The sequence below is a fragment of the Ruditapes philippinarum genome, unplaced genomic scaffold, assembly GCF_026571515.1.
Source record: "Ruditapes philippinarum isolate M1 unplaced genomic scaffold, ASM2657151v2 ctg5625_1_1_1_1, whole genome shotgun sequence".
Classification (NCBI taxonomy): Eukaryota; Metazoa; Mollusca; class Bivalvia; order Venerida; family Veneridae; genus Ruditapes; species Ruditapes philippinarum.
This window is the reverse complement of record NW_026859181.1, coordinates 1-21455: the sequence shown is the minus strand read 5'-3', so window position 1 is coordinate 21455 and position 21455 is coordinate 1. Positions and strand designations below refer to the sequence as shown.

Here is a 21455-nt window from a genome sequence, read left to right as displayed (position 1 = left end):
CCGGTGCCGATTTTCGTATAACGCTGTTCGATTTTTGCACCAGATATATAAATTATTATACAAAATAAATAATAAGAAAAAAACGTTATGTTATCAAGTTTTCAACAATAAAAACTTACGTCGTATTGTGTTTACATCAGTGCCCCATTTATCATTCTTGTATGTATGAAATAACGTCTGCTTGGTAATGAATGAGTTGTTTATTTACGATGACGTCATTACGCTGCGGATTGTACGCCGTTTTGTCAAAATATTTATTAACTGATATGGATCAAATATTAGGCGTTAGTATATGTGAGATATTATTTCGGTATTGCATGAAAAGACAACATTTTAAGAACTGAAAATATATATAAAAATGTTTTTTTATTGTTGCTTTAAAAGGCTTTGTAAACTATAAAATCGAGGGTGAAAACATAAAAGCCGCATATACAAGTCCCTAACCAGTGTTTATTGGCAGTTTTACACCGGGTTTTTTCTTTCTTTGTCTATAGTGACAAAATCACGTGGAGTGATAGAATAATGTTTCAATTATGGTTTAACAGCATGTTAGAAATTTAATAACTAAAACATGTACCGTTGACCATGCAAAAATGTGTCGTAAAGAATTTCAAAGCAAATGTAAACAAAGTAATATTTTGACTTCCATTCACATTAATAGATCACTTCTTTTACCATTTCCTACAGAGCCAAATAAGCAATAGACTTGTGAATAGCGAGTGAGTTTCTTCTGGAAACTGTTACAAGATATCAAATATAGTTTTTGGGAAATAAAAAATTAAAGCACTCCCAAAGCATACTGGGCCTTTTAACACACAGCTTTGAAGGACTGATTACTTATAATAAGCGATTTTAAGATGGATCTATTACAAAAGGTCTGTAACATTGATATCATAATTATACTTTGCTGGTAATGTTTTCCATCTTACATAATTACAAAAATAGAACTCATGAAGCTTATATGATGGTTGCATGCCTCAAGAACATTTTATGATATTTTGACTCCTGGTTATAATTCTGTTTTTGATCAGCTTTTTTATCAGTTTGCTTCCTTTTCTGAATCAATAAATGTTATATGATACAACGAGTGATACAGTCTGACCTCCCCGGCTATTATGTTTCCCAAAATGGCATGATAAAGGAATATATTTAAACAACTAAACAAACATGATGTCGTCATTTTTTTGTTTTTTGTTATAACCAAAAATGTTCAAACACTCACGAATAAGACCACATCTAAAGAAACCAAATTTAGATCCTAACAAACTGAAAAACTATAGGCCTGTGTCTAACTTGCCATTCCTGTCTAAAATCTTGGAAAAGGTCGTTGACGTACGACTTGAGAGCCATCTGAAGACAAATAATCTACACGAGGTCAACCAATCTGCTTATCGCAAGTTCCATTCGCCCGAGACTGCATTGTTAAAAGTTCAAAATGACATTCTACGGTCTTTGGATAATAACAATGTGACTATTCTCGTGATGCTTGATTTGTCTGCTGCTTTTGATACAATTGATCACGGAACGCTCCTTCGCCGCCTTAAACGACACTTTGGAATTACAGGCAAGCCACTCGCATGGATGACGTCATACCTGACCGACCGATACCAGACTGTATGCATAAACAACAAACTATCACAGCCAGTCCACATGGAGTACAGTGTACCTCAAGGGTCTGTCCTGGGACCCAAGAGCTATGTGATGTATACGAAACCTGTCGGAGAAATCTGCCGTAAACATGATCTAAACAACCATTTCTTCGCAGATGACTCACAACTCTATCTATCCTTCAAACCAGTGACTAATATTTCAATTCAAGAGAATATAAACCGTATTGAAAGATGTCTTGAAGATAGTGTAAGTTGGATGAATGCCAACATGCTGAAGCTAAACGGCGGTAAAACAGAGTTGATCATCTTCTCATCTGAACATAACACACAACCTGTTTCAGATGTTACAGTAACAGTCGACGGTTCGAAAATAAGCCAATCATCTAGTGTGCGCAATCTTGGTGCATTTCTTGACTCGAACATGAGGATGGAACAACATGTAAATAATGTCTGTAGGAACTGTTATGCACAATTAAGACAAATCGGTCACATCAGACCCTATCTTACTGTTAAAGCAACCAAATCTCTAGTAAATTCACTTGTTACTTCTAGGTTAGACTACTGTAATGCACTGTTATATGGAGTCTCTAAGCAGTCAATGACCCAGTTACAACATGTTCAAAATACAGCAGCTAGAATTGTGACCAAAACACTCAAATATGACCACATAACACCTATCTTACGTGAACTTCACTGGCTTCCGGTAGAGTATCGGGTCGAATATAAAATTTTGACTTATACATATAAACCCCTCATCGATCAATCACCAGCCTATATAAAAGACATGATAGACGTGTACATCCCAGTCAGAAATCTGAGGGCCCAGAATAACTCAATGACATTAGTTGTGCCTAAATATCGGACAGTACGATATGGTGACAGGTGCTTACAGACAGCCGCAGCGAAATTATGGAACGCGTTACCACCTGACATTAAAGACTGTAATACCTTGCCATGTTTTAAGAGAGCTCTCAAAACACATTATTTCATAAAGTTCTATGGACGTTAGTTCATAAATCATGTACTACTTTTGCTATATTATCAGTGTTAATTTTAATTGTGCCTTGATTTTAAACTAAATGTGTCTGTATTTCTTACCATCCTTTACTGGTTTTAGATTATCATTATTGTTTAATAGGTTTACTTAATTTATGTTGTACATTATGTCTTATATATATATGATTATGTTTTATCGGATTTATGTAAAGCACTCTTGAACATTTATTTTTTATGAAAAGAGTGCTATAGAAATGTGGTATATAATAATAATAATAATAATGTCAGTTGTAAAAATTCAAAATTTAGTCATTATTTATTGTTTTCCATTAATGTGACTCCGTTCAAATAAAGAAATTGTAGAAGGTAACATGAAGAGAAATACTGTTAATACTGAGGGATTTTTCATTTGTTATTGTCTCGCGAACGAACACTGCCATATAACAGGGTGAATTACGTTTTTGTATTCGTGATGTACGTACCAAGCCTCTTAGTATACGAGAAAAGCCGATGTCTCTCGATTACGGGTTAAGAGCCGAAAAACGAATTTTATGTTATGAGATGAGTGATTGGTTATCAGCTGCCAATTTCATCCAATCAGAACTCCTCTCCTATTACAAGCTTTTTTTTACCAAATCACACAAACATTTAACGGCATTAATTTCTTCAAGGACCTTTTTATTTGAATAATTATATATATAGCAAAACAATATATTTCCTTTCTTTTTAAAATTACATCACCAATACACATAGAAAATAAACCTTTTTAGAACAATTCACTTTAACGTTTTCCATTAACAGGAAGCAATAAATAAACATTGTAAATATGAACATAATTTGTTTGTTGTAATATCTTACTCAGTTCTTTAACAATCATTTTATAGATCATTTGAAAAAATCAAATAAACGAGCATTATATGGAATAAATGATTGGCAAGATGATAGAATGTAATCTAAACGTCGACAAATTATCTATTCTTATCTGTTTGAATACAAACATACGTATAATCATATGATTAAGGATAAATGTACTATAAATATAAATATATTTAAGTTTCTTTTTTTCTTTGGTCATTGACACGTATAACAGCAGAGTAATTAGCTTTGTTCATGTTATTGGTGTTGCTGTTGCAAACAGGTAAGCAACTCGCAAAAGAAAAAGGTACATACATATTCATACATATGTAACATTTGTAATAACATTTTTGTATATAAATAAACAAGGGGGCACACCTTTAGTAACAGCTATAATTGACAGTTACACATTTATCAACAATAAACATTTTCAAAGCTGCATGCCTCCAGATGAACCATAATATTTCAAGAAAATAAAATTTGAAAAAAAGGTACTTGGAAATTTAAGAAAAGTAAACAGATTCAAGATTCAAGTTATAATTTGCATTTAATGATTTTGAGGTATCTATCAGCATATTTGTACTTCGTGACAGACGCTGTAAAGGTATGTTGCATATTTTGCTAATGCCGTTTGAAATGGGTTAATAACTTTCTTTGTTCACTTTATAATGTTTTTCGGCTTAATAAGGTTTTTTTTATAATTTTCGTGACATTTAGCATGCATTTTGAGGCATACTGCTTTACACATGTTTGATTAATTTAACAGATTGTATTAAATTTGAAATGGACAAATAAAATATTGTATGCATGATACGTTTAGACCTTCAAAAGACATTTGATCAATTGATCACACTATACTGCATATGAAACTTCAAGCATCTGCCATAGATAATGACATTCTAACAATTGGTTCAAGTTAACCGATTTAAACTTCCTAGCAATGTTTATGCTATTCGACAGTTCAAAGGTTGGAATATGTTCCTCAGATGTACTGTTACATGTAACTGTGTGTCCCCTATTGTTCTTGCCCTCTCCGGTAAGTATCTCGTATCATCCCCTCCCCCTGTTTTATATAGCGCTGGGTTATTTTTGGGTGTGTTATAAATGTAGCACTATTTCTATCTCAGTTGCATTGTGTATATATTAAAGAAGTCCCTTGTAATATAGTTAAATCACTCAATGAATTTTTCCCTTATTTAATTGACACTCCTTCAGTAATGCTGTAAAAGTCAACATGCAAAATAGAATGATTATTTTTTTTTAAAAAATCACTCAATTTAAAGGAATGCGACATTTAGCATCATAGTTACTGTAATGTTTATGAATATATATTAAGATTGACGAATAATCATCTATTTCTGTGTCATTTAAACTGCGATGAGAATAGTTTGTTTATTTGAAACGAATTGACAAAAAACACACTGGTTATAATGAAAAGAATAAATGAAATACCATCCCATTGTTTGTATTGTGTAAACAGGAAATCAAGTAATTAGATACTGTCCAGGAAATAATCACAAAACAACTTTTATTACCATAAATTGTCATTGCAATGTTTGCTATTTATTTACGTCATAGTGACGTCACAATCGGATGAGAAGCTTCAAATAGCCTATGGGATAATCCATAAATATTTAATATTGTGTTTGTAGGAGGTTATATGTTCTAAAGAATTGTATTTGGTAATTTTCATACGCCCGAAAAAAAATTCAGCGTATATTGCTATGCCGGCCGTCCATCCGTCTCTTTGTTAAGCAATTTCGTTCCCGCTTTAACCGATAACAGAAAATGTTGACACCTTACTGACTCGATATGCAGAGTATCCTTAGAAACAATGGCACCTAAATTCTTGTACACAAATTTTAAATCTTATTGTGTAAAACTGCTTGAGCTTCGATGTTTTGCATCTAGCATTGCCCTCTGGACCTCTGCATTATTGATATAAATTATGTCACTTGGATTAATATTAATCAAGCCCTAAGGTCATTTGAATTATAGAGTATAGAACAATACTTTTAAGTCTCTCGCCGCTAAAGTTTCGAATCTCAGTAAGGATTTTGAATTCTAATATTTGAGGAAGCTATCTATCCATATACAAGCTAGCCATTTTCAGATATTTCAGTCATTAATAAAAAACAATAGAAATGTATCATTTTGAATATTGTTATGAAATACTGCTTGAATGATATCTTACCATGTTAAAATAGAAATAGATAATTAATTTTCTTGCATTTTTATAGTATAATGTACGGTTTAAAGTTCATCATTCAGCCCTATCAACCTTTGTGATAAAATTTCGGCGCATTTGAACTCGAATCGTATTATCATTTTGCCGGGATACTATTAAGTAGATTTACTTAATTACAGCGTGTGTTGATAAAAGGTAGTTATCCTGTCACATGGTTGTTCTGGGAATGTCATCCAATGAGACAAATCCGTCAATATGTCCAATGCGTGTACTACTATTCGGTTATGATATAAATGTAATTTCCCAGAAGATTCAGCTGTCTTCATTTTAGATACATAATTATGTACTTTATAATAATTACCTTGTGTATAATGAATAGAAAAAAGTGCCCTGACACTTTGTACAAGATATGGCGTCGATCATTGAACCTCCAATGTGGTACTTTTGTATCATTCCAAGAACAGCGATAATACTGCAAGTGCCCTAAACGAGCAACCAATGGGCGGAACAAAATTACATTTTTTTAACAAGGAATCAGAGGTTATGAAGCCTGCATATCACAGACGTCAAAAGACAACTTTAAATTAAAAATCAGCATTTACTTAGGGGAACCAAAATGGTTCAAAAACGAACAACTATATTATAGAACTACTCAAAAAAAGTCAGATAGAATCAAGAGACACTACAAAGAAAACAATTATGTCGCGTTGACCTATCTTTTGGGATCTGAAATGTAACATCTATGTAAACAAGAGCGATCAGTGATCACGTGTGTCGCCTCATGATAGCCATAACTCGGCAAAAAACATTCAACCTAAAAACATGTGTAATATGCACAATTATTTGAGCTACCAATCAACGTTTTCATTGAAATTGCATTAGTGGTATAGCAGAAGCAGGTCGGATAATTTTGAAATTAAAATCATTAAAGAGCCAAAACTCTGACAAAAATCAATGAACAATTTATTTTCGTGATTTACAGTTAAATACATGATGAAAATTGACTTCTTTATAGTGTGCATGTTGTAAATGTTGATGCTATCATGTTTTCCTATTTTTAGTTATTACGAGTTTATCTATAATCACTATGATTAAAATGAGTGTCAGTCAGATAAATGAATGAAAATATCTTTAAAAACTTTAAAAATAAAAATTATTAAAGAGTCATAACCCTGGCAAAAATCATTGAACCGGAAAATGCTAACAATATGCATAACTAGTAAAAGCAATAATTTTTCAATTAAAAACATAAATTTAATAAAATCATTACTATATTATCTTCGAGGAATGAAATCTCTGGAACACCATTATACTGTTATGGTGTTCCAGAGATTTCATTCCTCGAAGATAATATAGTAATGATTACTTGATTTCATATTGTGCATTCAAACATTTGATGAATCAGGAAACCCTCATTATCTTGTTCTGTTCTTAACCCGGTGTTATCTCGCATCATATTCCACAACAACAATTTATTATTCCGGACATATTATCTGTAGATACAATTACTCTGGTGTAAGAGTAGTTAACAGTTACAAGAATAAGAATTAAAACATTTTCTTATCGTATTGGCGCAATAAGATTTTAGGCTTCTTTTCTTTTCCATTCAATTGCAATTCTATTAAAATAACCTTTAAAAGTGCAACACCGTTTTAATCATTGTCTTGAAAAAAGCAATTTCTATTCTATTAAAATAACATTTAAGAGTACAATACCGTATTTAATAAATAGGAAAAAGCAATGTCACAAGAAAGAATGTTTCCATGGAGACAAGTCAAACTTTTAAGTCACACTAGAAGAAGAAATAAATTAATAGTACTGTTCTAGTAAAAAAGGATTTCAGTCGATGTTGGCATGCCCTAATTAAAGGCACATTTTGCTTCACAAATCCATATTTCGTAGTTCTTAAGACATGTCAAAAGTGTTAACTTTGAAAATGTTTCAATAATGGGTTAACAGCATGTTAGATATTCAATAACAAAAGAAAGCGTTGAACATGCAAAGATAGCAAAATGTAAACAATGTATTATTTTGACTTCCATACAAATTAATAAATCACTACTACAGAGCAAAATAAGCAAAAGACTTGTGTATAGCGAATGAGTATTTTTTGGAAACTGTTACAAGACACAAAAGATAGTTTTTGAGAAATAAAAGATTAAGCATTCTTAAGGCATAGTGAGCCTTTTAACACACAGCCTTGACGGACAAATCACTCACATTAAGCGATTTTAAGAGACCGGAGACCGGATCTATCACAAAAGGTCTGTAACACTAATAATGATATTTTGTAATGTTTTGCATCTTACATAATTACAAAAATAGAACGTATGAAGCTTAGATGATGGTTGCATGCCTCAAGAACATTTTCTGATATTTTGACTCCTGGTTATAATTCTGATTTTGGTCAGTTTTTTTATCAGTTTGCTTCCTTTTCTTACAGAATCAATAAATGTTATATGATACAACGAGTGATACAGTCTGACCTACACGGCTATTATGTTTCTCAAAATGACATGATAAAATAAAGGAACATATTTGAACAACATAAGTAACATGATTCCGCAGTTTTTTATTTATTTTTTTTTTATTTTATTTTATTTTTTTTTTTGTTATAATGTCAGTCGTAGAAATTCAAAATTTAGTCATTATTTATTGTTTTCCATTAATGTGACTCCGTTCAAATAAAGAAATTGTAGAAGGTAACATGAAGAGAAGTACTGTTAATACTGAGGGATTTGTCATTTGTTATTGTCTCGCGAACAAACACTGCCATATAACAGGGTGAATTACGTTTTTGTATTCGTGATGTACGTACCAAGCCTCTAAGTATACTAGAAAAGCCGTTGTCTCTCGATTACGGGTTAAGAGCCGAAAAACAAGTTTTATGTTATGAGATCAGTGATTGGTTATCAGCTGCCAATTTCATCCAATCAGAACTCTCCTTTTACAAGCTTTATCTTACCAAATCACACAAACATTTAACGGCATTAATTTCTTCAAGGACCTTTTTATTTGAACCATTATATATGTAGCAAAACAATATATTTCCTTTCTTTTTAAAATTATATCACCAATACACATAGAAAATAAACCTTTTTAGAACAATTCACTTTAACGTTTTCCATTAACAGGAAGCAATAAATAAACATTGTAAATATGAACATAATTTGTTTGTTGTAATATCTTACTTAGTTCTTTAACATGCAATCATTTTATAGATCATTTTTAGAAATAAAATAAACGAGCAATATATGGAATAAATAATTGGTGAGATGAAAGAATGTAATTTTATCATCGACAAATTATCTGTTTGGATGCAAACATACGTTTAATCATATGATTAAGCATGAATTACAAGTATATCTAAGTTTCATTTTTTCTATAGTCATTTACACGTATAACAGCAAAGTAATTAACTTTGTTCATGCTATTTATTGTTGTTTCTGTTGCAAACAGGTAAGCAAATCGCAACGAAAAAAGTTCATACATATTCATACATATGTTACACTTGTAATAACGTTTTCAAATTCTATTTTGTATATTAATAAAAAAAAAAGGGACAACTTTAGTAACGGCTTTAATTGACAGTTACACATTTATCACCAATAAACATTTTCAAAGCTTCATGCCTCCAGATGAACCAAAATATATTTCAAGAAAATAAAATTTGAAAGAAAGTACTTGGACATTTAAGAAAAGTAAACAGATTCAAGATTCAAGTTATCATTTACATGTTATGTGCGTTTAATGACTGATTTGAGGTATCTATCAGCATATTTGTATTGCATGACAAACGAAGTTAAGACATTTTGCATATTTTGCTAATGCCTTTTGAAATGGGTTAATTACTTTCTTTGGTCACTTTATAATGTTTTTCTGTTAAATATATTTTTTAGAATGTTCGTGACATTGAATATGCATTGGAGGCATGCTACTTTAAGATAAATCATTATCAATTCTTACAATAGAAATAATGATGACTAGTGAATCTGTTCAAACAGAACTTGTGTACATCATTTCTGCGGATTGATTAAAACAAAGCTAGTGACATGACGTCATTTGCCGATATATCAACAATAACAAAAATGAATAAAACCTTTTATCGGTACAGAGGCACACTAATAATAAAAAAATCCAATATGTTTTGTTGAAGAGATTTGAATGTACACTTTGCTGTGAGACAAAATGGAAAAGGGTAGGTAATTACATACCATATAGGACACGAACATGATTTCCATTTGTTTATATAAATAATTCCAAAGCTTTCAACATTAACAGAGCAAAGACGTTTCAATTAATTGAATTTATCAGTAATGCAATAGCTGACTTTTTATATTGACATCTTATCATCATACACATGTTTAGTCAAACCTGTGTTAAATATTAAAAAAATGTCCGAATAAAGACAAAGGCAACTCTATTGTCTATGAAGGCGTTCCTCTTTTCTGGATGACCTTTGTTAACACGTTTGACTGTATTTATGAACATTACTTTAATTTGTAGTTTTAATTTCGATTGTAAATAAAAACAATGCCATGATATTTGTTAATAGGTTTAACTGTATTTACGTAAATAACTTCAATTTGTAGTTTTGTTTCGATTGTAAATAAAAGATAATGCCTTAGGCTAGACAATCACATTGACATTTCGTGTCAGAACGACAAATGTTCAGATACTATTCAATATCAAATGCCCTTCTTTGTTATTACATGTAGATAATGGGTTTATTTTAATGTGTTTAGTATTATGAACATGACAAAACAGATGATGTTATAATGTTTTTAAGCACTTAGGCTGCAAAGCATTTTCGCTTGTACAGACACAAAATGAAAATCTATTGTTGTTGGTTTTTTCTAGAATAACATACAATGTGTTGGTCAAGATGTCGATGAGGAATTCTAGAAATTATCATGATCTCTTTCAGGAAGTCGATATAAATAAATATAAATATCACAAATACTGTAGTGTACAACGCGTACAATGTAATATCAACCCAGTCCATTTAAAACGAGTTTCAGCCAACCCATTTACTGAAAATAAGAATAAAAACAAATGGAAATCTTATTATGAACTCGAGTAGTTGTCTCATGATAGATACTCTTATGTAAAGACCAAACAAAATGTAAGGAGTCGATAGATACATTTTAGATTTTGATAGTTTGTTACTAGAAATATGTAACACACACTTTTTCTAATTAACGAAGTGGTTATTAGAGGTCAAACAGAAGCATAATTTCTATCTACTAGAGCATGGTGGTTCAAAATTACCTGCCCTAGCTTTTATAATTTTTGTTCATGGAACAGGTTTAGATAAAGTGGTGAATTATCGGATAATAGTTCATAATCTATGTCATTATTAAGAAAGAATTGTTTTACATTCGTTTGGTCATAATAATTTTTAAAAGGCCTATGTTAACACATACAAAAATCGTAAGTATGTATAAAGATTTACCCAAACGTTGCATTTAGAAATTGACTGACTAAAATTTATAATACATGGTATAAATTAGATACATGTTTCTCTGTATCCCAGTTTGCTTTTTCTAAAAAACCAAGAGATCAAAAATGTCTTGCTAACAGCATTTTAGCACAGCTTTTGGCTACATGCAATTAAATACATGTGTCAAACTATATTATATTGGTTGAACTAATATATATTCCATATACGAGTCCTAATACTTACTCATTTGACATAAAGTCCTTTTCACCCCATAGATGCCATTCCTTTGGTTTATCCACAGCTTTGGCTGAAAAGATACAAGTGGACAGGTATAAACTATACCTGAACCATATGCAGATTCGTGAATTAATTCATCATAATAACATTTTGTAAGTATCTAATAAAGAATGAAACACATTGAGGTAAAGAGAGCGTCATTCTGTATGATCTCAAATTTATCCAGAACCGGCTATTATTCATATTGCTATGATTGTTATTTTACATTTTGATTCTCTATACACTGCATTTATTTCTTGCATTATTATTTTCGCATTTTTAAGTTCAAATCTATTTATGTATAATACAAATACATACGTTCAGGAGGTTTAGGTTTGGATTTAAATCTGTCAAAAAAGCTGCTCTTTTTCTCAGCTGGTGCTTCTTTCACTGGTTCATTTATAATTGGTTCTTTTACAGGTTCTTCAATGACTCGTGTCGGCTTCTCAACGACTTTAACGGGTCTTTCCTCCTCTATTATTTTAACTGGTTTTCTTTTCTCCACTACTCGCACTGGCCTTTCTCGCTCCTCTACAACACGGATTTTTCTAGGCTTACTCACTACTCGTTTTTGCTGTGGAGCACGCTTGACCATTGTTCTTCTACCAAACCACCGACTACCGCGACCACCGCGAGCACCTCTGCCAAAGCAGCTTCTACCGCCACCACCTCTGCATCTTTAAATTTAAAAAAGCGATCCATCATACAACACAAAGGAGGTAAGAATTTTATAACAATTGAAGTATACCGTTCTCATACGTAGTATAGTTTTCTTGATATAATTTTGTGATGAAACTGAAATAGTGTTTAAGATATCCAAAGAGCATTGAAAACAATATTTAGTAAAAAGTCCCAGTCTTAGGGATTCCAGTATATGCATGAGAAAAAATTAACATAAAACGGATAATTACTCTGAAGCAATTCAATAAGTGATATGATGTGAGTATAATGGTTTGATTGAGTCTCTTTAAAAGAGGTATTGTAATTATGCAATCACTACCATGTCCTCTGGCTTTAGCGATATACAAGGTGGTATTTAATCCTCAGTCACTACTAACGTGCTGCAATCAATAATCCCAAAGGACACATAGAAACATATGAAACATCATCTGAAGTGAACTTATATCTCTCACCAGTTCAAAAGCTAGAAGAATTGGAATGAATAGTCCCAAATGACTAGACTAAAAGTTATGAATTAATTGATAGAAAAGTACTTCTAGTTGTCAGAAAATTGTCTTTGGTTGGTTGAATAAAATGAATTTTCACTTTTATCTACTTATCTGTTTAGAATTAAACTATGAAATAACTAAAAGTTATCGCAGCAGCTTACGTGTTTAGACATGCTCCTGGAGTACTAAAGCAGCGGAAACACATGTACCCCATTAGGCCTAGCATCCCCAGGCCGAGGAGAAGGGCTGCTATCATCCATGCAAAGTTCCCAGGGTCGTCCAGAAAACTACTTATCTCGTCATAAGTCGCCGCTATAGTTGTAGGAGGTGTGGTCGTTGTTGTAGGATCTGGTACATCTATGATATGTACTGTGACGTCAGCCGTGTCTGTATTACCTAAAGAAATAAATAATCCGGTGTTTGAAGAACTATTTATTTTGCTGGGTGTGTCAAATGCATTACTTGGACATCATATTATATTTTCATAATGCTTTCTCCCTTTTTGTGTATTGTAGTGTGTGTTTTCTTGTTGTTGTGTTTGCTCTTGTTTGGTGTGTTGCTTCTTAAAAATGTGCTATTTATAATATATAATATCTATAAGTCTTAGCCTTAAACATGCATGTCGAAGAAATTATGCCAATAATTTGATAGTATGAGTTTTAGATAAAATGATCATTGATTTTTTGTACACGCAAATGAAGGATAAAGGACATAAGTATGTTACACCCTATACACAAAAATATTGATAAATTATTTTTTGGTATAATCAGTATTTACCAGCCTTGTCTGTAGCAGTAAGGGTGAATTGTCTTGTAATTTGGGGATTCGCGTTCACTCCAGTCCAGTCTCTTGTATTTACAAAAGCACCATTTGCATCTGCGATAAATTCACTGCAATAAACAAATTCCATTTGATTAAAGCTTATACAAGCACGGACATTATTAAAGAAGCACAGTTATGATTTATGAAGCACGAATATGATTAAAGGAGAAAAGAAGAAACGACGATAAAGACTATTGCCTTATGGTTAAATGAAACAGCGGCAGTAAGATCATTCTATTTGTTATTCTAATACAGGGTTGGAATATACTCTTTATATGACTTTATCAGACAATAATAGCCTAAATAGTAAGACACAGCTTAATAATACATATATTTACTGTATTATTTCAGACAATACCTAAATGTAGCATATTTCTTTATCTTTAATGAATATGTACTTGATACATGATTGTAAAAATGTACAATTAGAAAATTGTAATAAATTGTTTTATAAGTTACGCGTACTCTACATAACATTAAAAAACTTATTATATTCCTTAAAATGCATTTTTATGTGCACATCAAAGTACTTCACCTTTTTAAGTATATTAGAAATTTAAAAGATTGTTAAATGATATTTAATAAACTGATTAAATATTTAAAGGAACAAGTGTATACCCTAAGAGATGTGTGCATGAAATGCAGTTACTGAGCACTATTTATAGAGTTACTTTTTAAATGTTATTTAAATTATAAACATTGATTAATCTTTTTTCTAAATGATAGTTTCTCCTCCCAGCACAACAAGGGCAACAAGAAACTTTTTCTTACATAAATATTTTTGAGCATTCAACTTTTCAAAACATATTGAAAAACAGAATAAATTCATGAACATTGCAGATTTGTTTTACGAGAGGCAAATGCAGAGAAAAGCACCCCCACTCGATTGCACAAATTAAATAAGAATGCTTCCACAAGGACAGCAAAGAACTAAAATAAAGTAGATTGTTGCACTTGGACAATCGTACGTTAACTATAATCATTTTACATGATTGTCTTAGTTTGATTGCTGTTTTATTGATTGTTTTGGTTGTTATTGTTGTTTTTATTGACTTTTGTTGTTGTTGTTGTTTTTTTAAGTTTTTGTTTTCAGAACTAACACTATGTGCAAGAAGTCTATATTCAAGTAAACAAGTACAATACCTGGAGCTTGTTGTGTATGTAACTATTTGGTGTTCTTCTTTAATATCTATGTCAGTTGAGGAAAACGAACCAAATGTTAAATCGGGCAATGAGTCGTTGGTAATTGTGTAAACAAATGATGATTGGCTCAGCACTGGAGGATTATCATTGTCTTCATGTATTGTTATCCTTACCTACAAGATAAATATTGTGTAACACAATAATTCAAGATATGCAATGCTCATTTGTGGGTAAAATACTTAGTTGCAGAATAATTCATTGAAATCTAGTAAATACTTCCTGAATATGTCTAATTTGAATAAATGAATATATAAACTATTTTTTGGAAGCTACATTCCTTATTACTTGTCAAATTAATTTGGTCTATTCTTATACAAACTGTCAGTCTTTTTAATGACATTATGTAATCATATTGTGATTAACTGTTTAAAACGTAATATATTTTCTCTGTGTGTATTCAAAAGATTTTTTTTCATTTCAAAATAGACAGTTCAACATTTCAAATAAGACTGTATATTAATAATCAGTTTCTTGTTAAATATCAATTTTTATCCATTTAAAAGTCCCAAACAATAAGCTAAAAATTTGATAACGCATGTAGTTATTCAGTTCAATGTCTACATGGGTATTCATGTAGTAATCCCTTTCTTTCAAATTGACTTGTGTGGGTTTTTTTGTGGGATCGGGTCCGATTTTTAGAAGATACAAAACTGAATTACATGTATATTAAAAGCTTATTCAGTTATTTTGATTTAAAAACCTAAATGTTGAAAAACACGCCTTGTTGTCAGTATGATAGAAATAGCAATTTCAGGACCATATCAGAGTAATAATATCCGATAATAATACAATAAAATGTTTTACTTTATCTTACCTCAGTTGTGTCAAATAGACCCAATTTATCATATACAGTTACTTCGCATGATATTTCCTCAATCTCTAAACCTTGAAATATATTAGACAAAACATTTCATATGTTACACAATTACTAATATTTTTAGAATAATATTTCAATTGTATATCTACATATGTATGATATAATACCAATACATGTACTTAAAAGTACTTTTTAAAATATTGCCAAAACTTTAAAATACATAAAAAAAACTTTTTTATACGGCAAGTAACAACGATACATAACCCTACATATTTAGGTATGTTACACAAAACATTGCACTGGCAATATATATTGGTATCAATGATCCCAAAGGACCAGAGAAATATAACAACACTGAAGTAAATAACGGGGTAAACTCTTTCGGCTGCCACACGACACTTTACACCTGTTGATGTGACATAAAATGTGATCCTCCAAAAGCATTAAAATCAGCATAATTACATGAAAATTGCAGACCTTGTAAGAAAAGAAATAATACAACAACACAAATGAAGTTTATAACTGGAAAAGATAATTAAAGCTTGACAAGTGTGTTTAGTAAATATTCTTGTATAAATTGTTGCCTAACTTATCAGTTCATAACACGTTACGTTATCAATTTTATTTTGTATAAATTGTTGCCTAACATACGTAATCAAAATATATATTTCAAGATTAAAATGTCTATTACAAAAAAAACTTCCTTGTCCTTTTCAAGAAAACATAAAAGAAGCATCCATCTTTACCATAAGATTATTATGCTTTTATCTTTAAATGACTTCCCGACATAAATGCCTTTGTTTGATGTATGAAATAATTATTTATGCATGAGAATGTTTACATGTAACATCAAATTCCCCTTTATACGACTCCATTATTAGTTTATAATATAATGAATCTGAAAACAACTTGGTTATCTGTATGTAGCTAATGTTCTGAAAAAGTTTATCGACGAATGAACAGACCATAATGCACATTAGGTTGATAATCCTATTGTCAAAGTTATAAAATAGATTTTTTGTGGTTTCACTAGTTATGTACATACGTAGTATGCAGCACATCTATATACACTGTATTGGTTATAAAAATGCTTGCTTATATGGATCATGAAATATTGTAAATGTAACGGGGGATATAAATCTTTTGATCAAAAGTTGTTGTAAGCATTACTCAATCCACTGAGCGTATTTGTTTTAAAGGGACCAAAATTAAATTTCATTTCAAAGTCCGCCTCACCTAGCGCATCTAGATCACGTTCCTCCAATTGTTGTATGAAAGCATCACAAGTAGGTGTACGTGTTGTTGGTAACTGAAATATGCCGACACCACCACAATCTAGGTCATAGGTACGAGTATCATACAGATCTTCATCTGTGACTGAAAAACTTGGACAGTCCAATGTCACCGTTGTATCCTACAAATTTACCGACACATTGTATAATTTAGATGCATTTTAAAAATCTCTTTAATGGATTGTGCTGTTAAAAATCACTTTTTTCTGTAATTCAACATATATTGTCACAATGATTGTTGTGGAAATATTGTCGCTTTGTGTAAATCAGAGGTTATTCTGATGAATGATAACTTTACAGTTTGTCCGAAAATAAATGTACGTAGATGCCAAAGGGACAATGATATATAATGCACCAAGCATATGAATATACAAAGGAAAAAATGCACTAAGGGTAATATGTAAATAGAGTAATGCTAAATGATTTGTTCTAATTATGTTGCATTCTTAGGGAAGATCTTTTGTTAGTAATATAGTTATATCCACTGGAATCAAATACAAGTTCCGGATAATAATACTCCTATAATGACCCTACTTTATGAATTATGTGAGTGCAACATACCGTTCCTTCCAGCGTCTCTATATGGTAAACCGTCTGATCAAACTCAGGTGTTTCATTCACGTCGTCTACAATAATATTAAACCGTCTCCATTCGGAATATTCACGTTGGTCATACACTCGTATATCTACTTGTGTTGTCAATAAACCATTTCTACTCAATGTTTCATAATCGAGATCTTGCGTGGTTGTTATTTCGCCAGCTGAAAATTCCACATATCTTATATTCTCATATGATAACGATAATCGTACTATAACGATATTATTAATAGAAATTGATTTTGAACACAAAATTCTGTTCTAGAACAAACGTTACCCTATTGATACCAAAAAATGCTTAATTTATTGACAATTATCTATTTGTTATCCATTTATTTATTTATTGTCTCTTTGAGTGTACACTTTACAAATGGCATATCAAATATATATATACAGAAACTTTTATATTTACTTGCGGGATCATATGTGAAATACTCCTCCCCTATACCATTCACGAATTCCATTTCCCATGTCAATGTATCAGCGTCGGTATCAAATCCGGCAGGAGTGAACACAGATATTGTTTCACCGATTGCCCAAGGATCAGCTTCATCCGTATTTTCAAACACATGTACCGTATCAATATCTGGTAACACTGCTGACGGGTTTGTAATATTTGGAGGGTGGTTTATATCTGAAAAGACATATAAGTGTGAGAGATAGAAGAAAAATGGGATAATAAAAGCATCCAGGTAAGTCTTTAATCTATTTTACGTAGACTTGCATCTCTAAACCACTTTACGTGAACTACGTTTCTTTATTTAAATCAAGGTTTATGGCCATCTACAGTGTCTTAAGGTATAATCAAATGTTCGTTAAAGTCTAGTATATCTTCTTGCTTAAGATAAATATACGTACATGTATCGAGGTGCCAAGAGCATAGTGTGTATGTATGAAGACAATGGATTTTGAAACATTTTGACAAAAAAACTGAATCCAAAAATTAGCCCTATAATACCTTGTACGGTAAATTTATGTATAATCATTTTAACATCCTACAATGCTTTTAGACACAATTAAGTTTGGAATTTGAAATGCAAGTTTGCTGAAGATAAGGCATGAGCTTATTCATGAAGTAAGTTTTTTTAATAGCAGAAACGTACATAGATGTACTGCCCAAATGTCATAGTCGCCACTTTCAATCTACTTACTTGTTATGTGAATTGTCATTGGCGTAGGGCCAACAGTATTATACGTCACGCCTTCCCAAGAATCAGTAACAGTTATATCGACAACGCACGGGGTGTTTCTGTAAGCGTTTAAATCTTCAGTAGCATAAATTTCTCCGTCTGAAAATATGTACACATTTAAATATGTTTTTCATTTTCGAATACATCATTCATACACCAAAATATTAGATCTAATCCGATTCCTTCAGATGTATGTCAATGACAGTAAGAAGCAAAAATCAACATTTGCGTGGCGTTCATTATGTTTCATACTTCGACAATTAAAGTAGTTGTTCGTGGGCCACCGAGAATGTAAACAGATGCAATGAATAGTGTATTCTACAATTTCTGTTTGTCTTTGCTCCATTGTTTCTCGGTCTTGTCTTGTTTGTTTGTTTGTTTGTTTGTTTTTCGTTTGTATGTTTGTTTGTTTGTTTGTTTGTTTGTTTACAAAAGGTCATGAAGCTTATATTTTGTACACTGGTTTAATGATAAAAAGATGTTTTGTTTCAATGACAATATAGAAAAGCTTAAAGACCAACTGAACAAAATGATACAAGTGACATTTTTGGTAAAAGTTACAACTACCTGTTAAGATTAAATCAACGGTTTATGATGTCATAGCTGCTATTGTTGATGTTCCTATTGCTAAGCTCTTTTTTGTTTGTTTGTTTGTTTGTTTGTTTGTTGTTCTAGTTTTTCTTTTTTTGTGTTTTTTTGTCAATCCGTACAGCATCATTGCAATTGTTTTTTCGATGCTGTCAATGTTGTTGAACAAAATAGGGTAAACTAACTAAATATGACTTCATTTATTCAAATGATAATTGATTAAAATCAATATAAAATGCATGCTCACTCGAATCCATAGCAAAGGGGCATCCATTGTTATCCATTGAAAACGTCAGAGTATCTGTAGCTCCGTCCGGATGTGTAGAAGCGTCCGTGGCTGTTATTGTTTGAAAAACCACACCTGCTTTAGTAAGTTCGGCATCTACGTCAACTGAAGCTTTAAATAGAAAACAAATGAAAATAGCACGATTTGAACGCGCTGTTACAGAATAAAAATGATATCAGTGTGTTTGATTGCAATGATCAAAACATGCTTAATAATAATTTATACAGCTTAGTTTTATCATAAATGAAATTATGTACAAATGGTTGATCAATTAGGACAACATACAATTAACACCATTTAATCTACATTTAAAACGTTCTAACTTTTGAGTATTATTTTGGTTTTCTCGATTTCAGGAAACGAAAAATGGGTTTATGTTATTGGTTGAAAATGCACTCATTGAACAATTAACTCGATTGTCATTGTTTCCTTCAGCAAGAAACTTTATACAACATTTTTCAGTACTTGATGGTTCCATGAATGGATTCGAGAGTGTGACTTCACAGTTACTATTATTTCTTTTTAAGTATCATTTAAGAGATTATCCTGTCCGTGCTCTGCCTTGTGCCCTGTCCTGTTTTCCTGGGCTCCTTGCCGCTGGTTCTTGTTACTGGATTGTGCGGGGTTACGTTCATTGAACGCCGCCTTCCCTTGTTGATCTTGTTTATCATATTATATAGTTTTCTGCACTGTGTATTCCATTTATAAAATTCAATTCTTACATGGTATAGTAGGAACTGGGGCGGGGTTCGGCACGATGTCCACTTGAAACCGTTTTTCATCAGAATCGGCAGTCCCATCATTACAAATTGTAAAAATGGCAAACGAAGGTATGACGTCATAATCTAAATGATTGGCACTGTCTGGTACAAAATATATACCGTAATCTGAAATGATATATTAAACAGTTTACGGTCATAACCAGCATACTGTCTTATTATATAATGCAAGGTCTGAAAAAAAACTTTCTTGGTGCTTGAAGTAATATAGTATTGGCGCATATAGTAATTCTAATGTTCCTCACGGGCATCGAAAAATAACGCGACCAAGGGGCGCAAATCAAAATTAGAACAAATCTTAATATAACATGGTTACTTCATCTTGCGTCAATTAACATTATCATATTCTCTTGGTTTTTCTCTACTCAATTCCTGTAAGAATGTTTTACATGGTTGCTGTGAGCATATTAATTGTATAAAAAAAAGTCATAACACAGACAAAAATGTTTGCATTTTTACAAAATTGATCAGTGAATAGAGTAAAGCAAAATTTTCTTTCAAACACACTATTTTGCGACCAAGGGGCGCAAATCGAAATTAGAACAAATCTTAAGTTGAAAATAAAATATTGTGACGAGTCGGTCTTTACAGTGCACAATGTAAACTTTTATACATTTATAATGTTGTTATGATGTTAGAGCGGGTATTTGTAACAAGTATATATAATCAACCCGTTTCCAGAAAAAGAATATTAAAGAAATATTGTTCAATGGCAATATTAAGAAGCTGTTTTACCACTGAGTTATCTTCTGATATTTAAAAACAAATGTAATATTATAGAAAGGCCGATGATTTTCCCCAAGTAAATTGCACGAGGTACCCAGTTACATGTACATGTAATAAGTTGAACATTTGACATATGTAAATTGTTTTACAGTGACCTTTCAATTTCGATATAAAATTTTGTTTGCAATTCGCGATATCAAATCTCCGATCGTTGAATGAAGCAATAAGAAATCAGTCTATTTTGTCACATTCATTGAAGTGGCCTTCATTTTTTTTTTTTTTTTTCGAAAAAAGATCAGTGTTGTTTCATACTAAGTAATTCAGTAATTTTATCTTGAAAAAATACATCATATCACTATTAAGCCTTATTTTAAACAAATTCCATAGAGCTATTTATAACGCATTTTTATTAGTGACGTTCTTTTTCTAAATATAGAAGATCGGGGAAACGACTCGCCTGCTTTTCTTACAGAGAACGAACCGGTAGATAAGAGGTATCAGTATTATTCATGTATTTTAACGACGACAACATTAATTTGACACCTTAATTCTTTTTATTTGACGATTACATGTACATGTATATGGAACGATTTAGCTAAAAAATAATAATAATATTTA

General features: G+C 31.5%; 1 protein-coding gene across 1 annotated transcript; it reads right to left on the bottom strand.

Moving 5' to 3' along the window:
- Positions 1 to 10462: 10462 nt before the first annotated feature.
- LOC132755541 (cadherin-18-like) lies at positions 10463 to 20219 on the bottom strand (the record flags this gene model as incomplete). Its single annotated transcript, XM_060746416.1, has 13 exons — positions 10463 to 10682; positions 11336 to 11399; positions 11687 to 12045; positions 12699 to 12933; positions 13315 to 13427; positions 14503 to 14675; positions 15377 to 15447; positions 16616 to 16793; positions 17233 to 17432; positions 17681 to 17902; positions 18420 to 18557; positions 19294 to 19443; positions 20055 to 20219. Coding segments are annotated over 13 exons (2084 nt in total), but the record flags the coding sequence as incomplete, so codon positions are not given.
- Positions 20220 to 21455: the final 1236 nt, after the last annotated feature.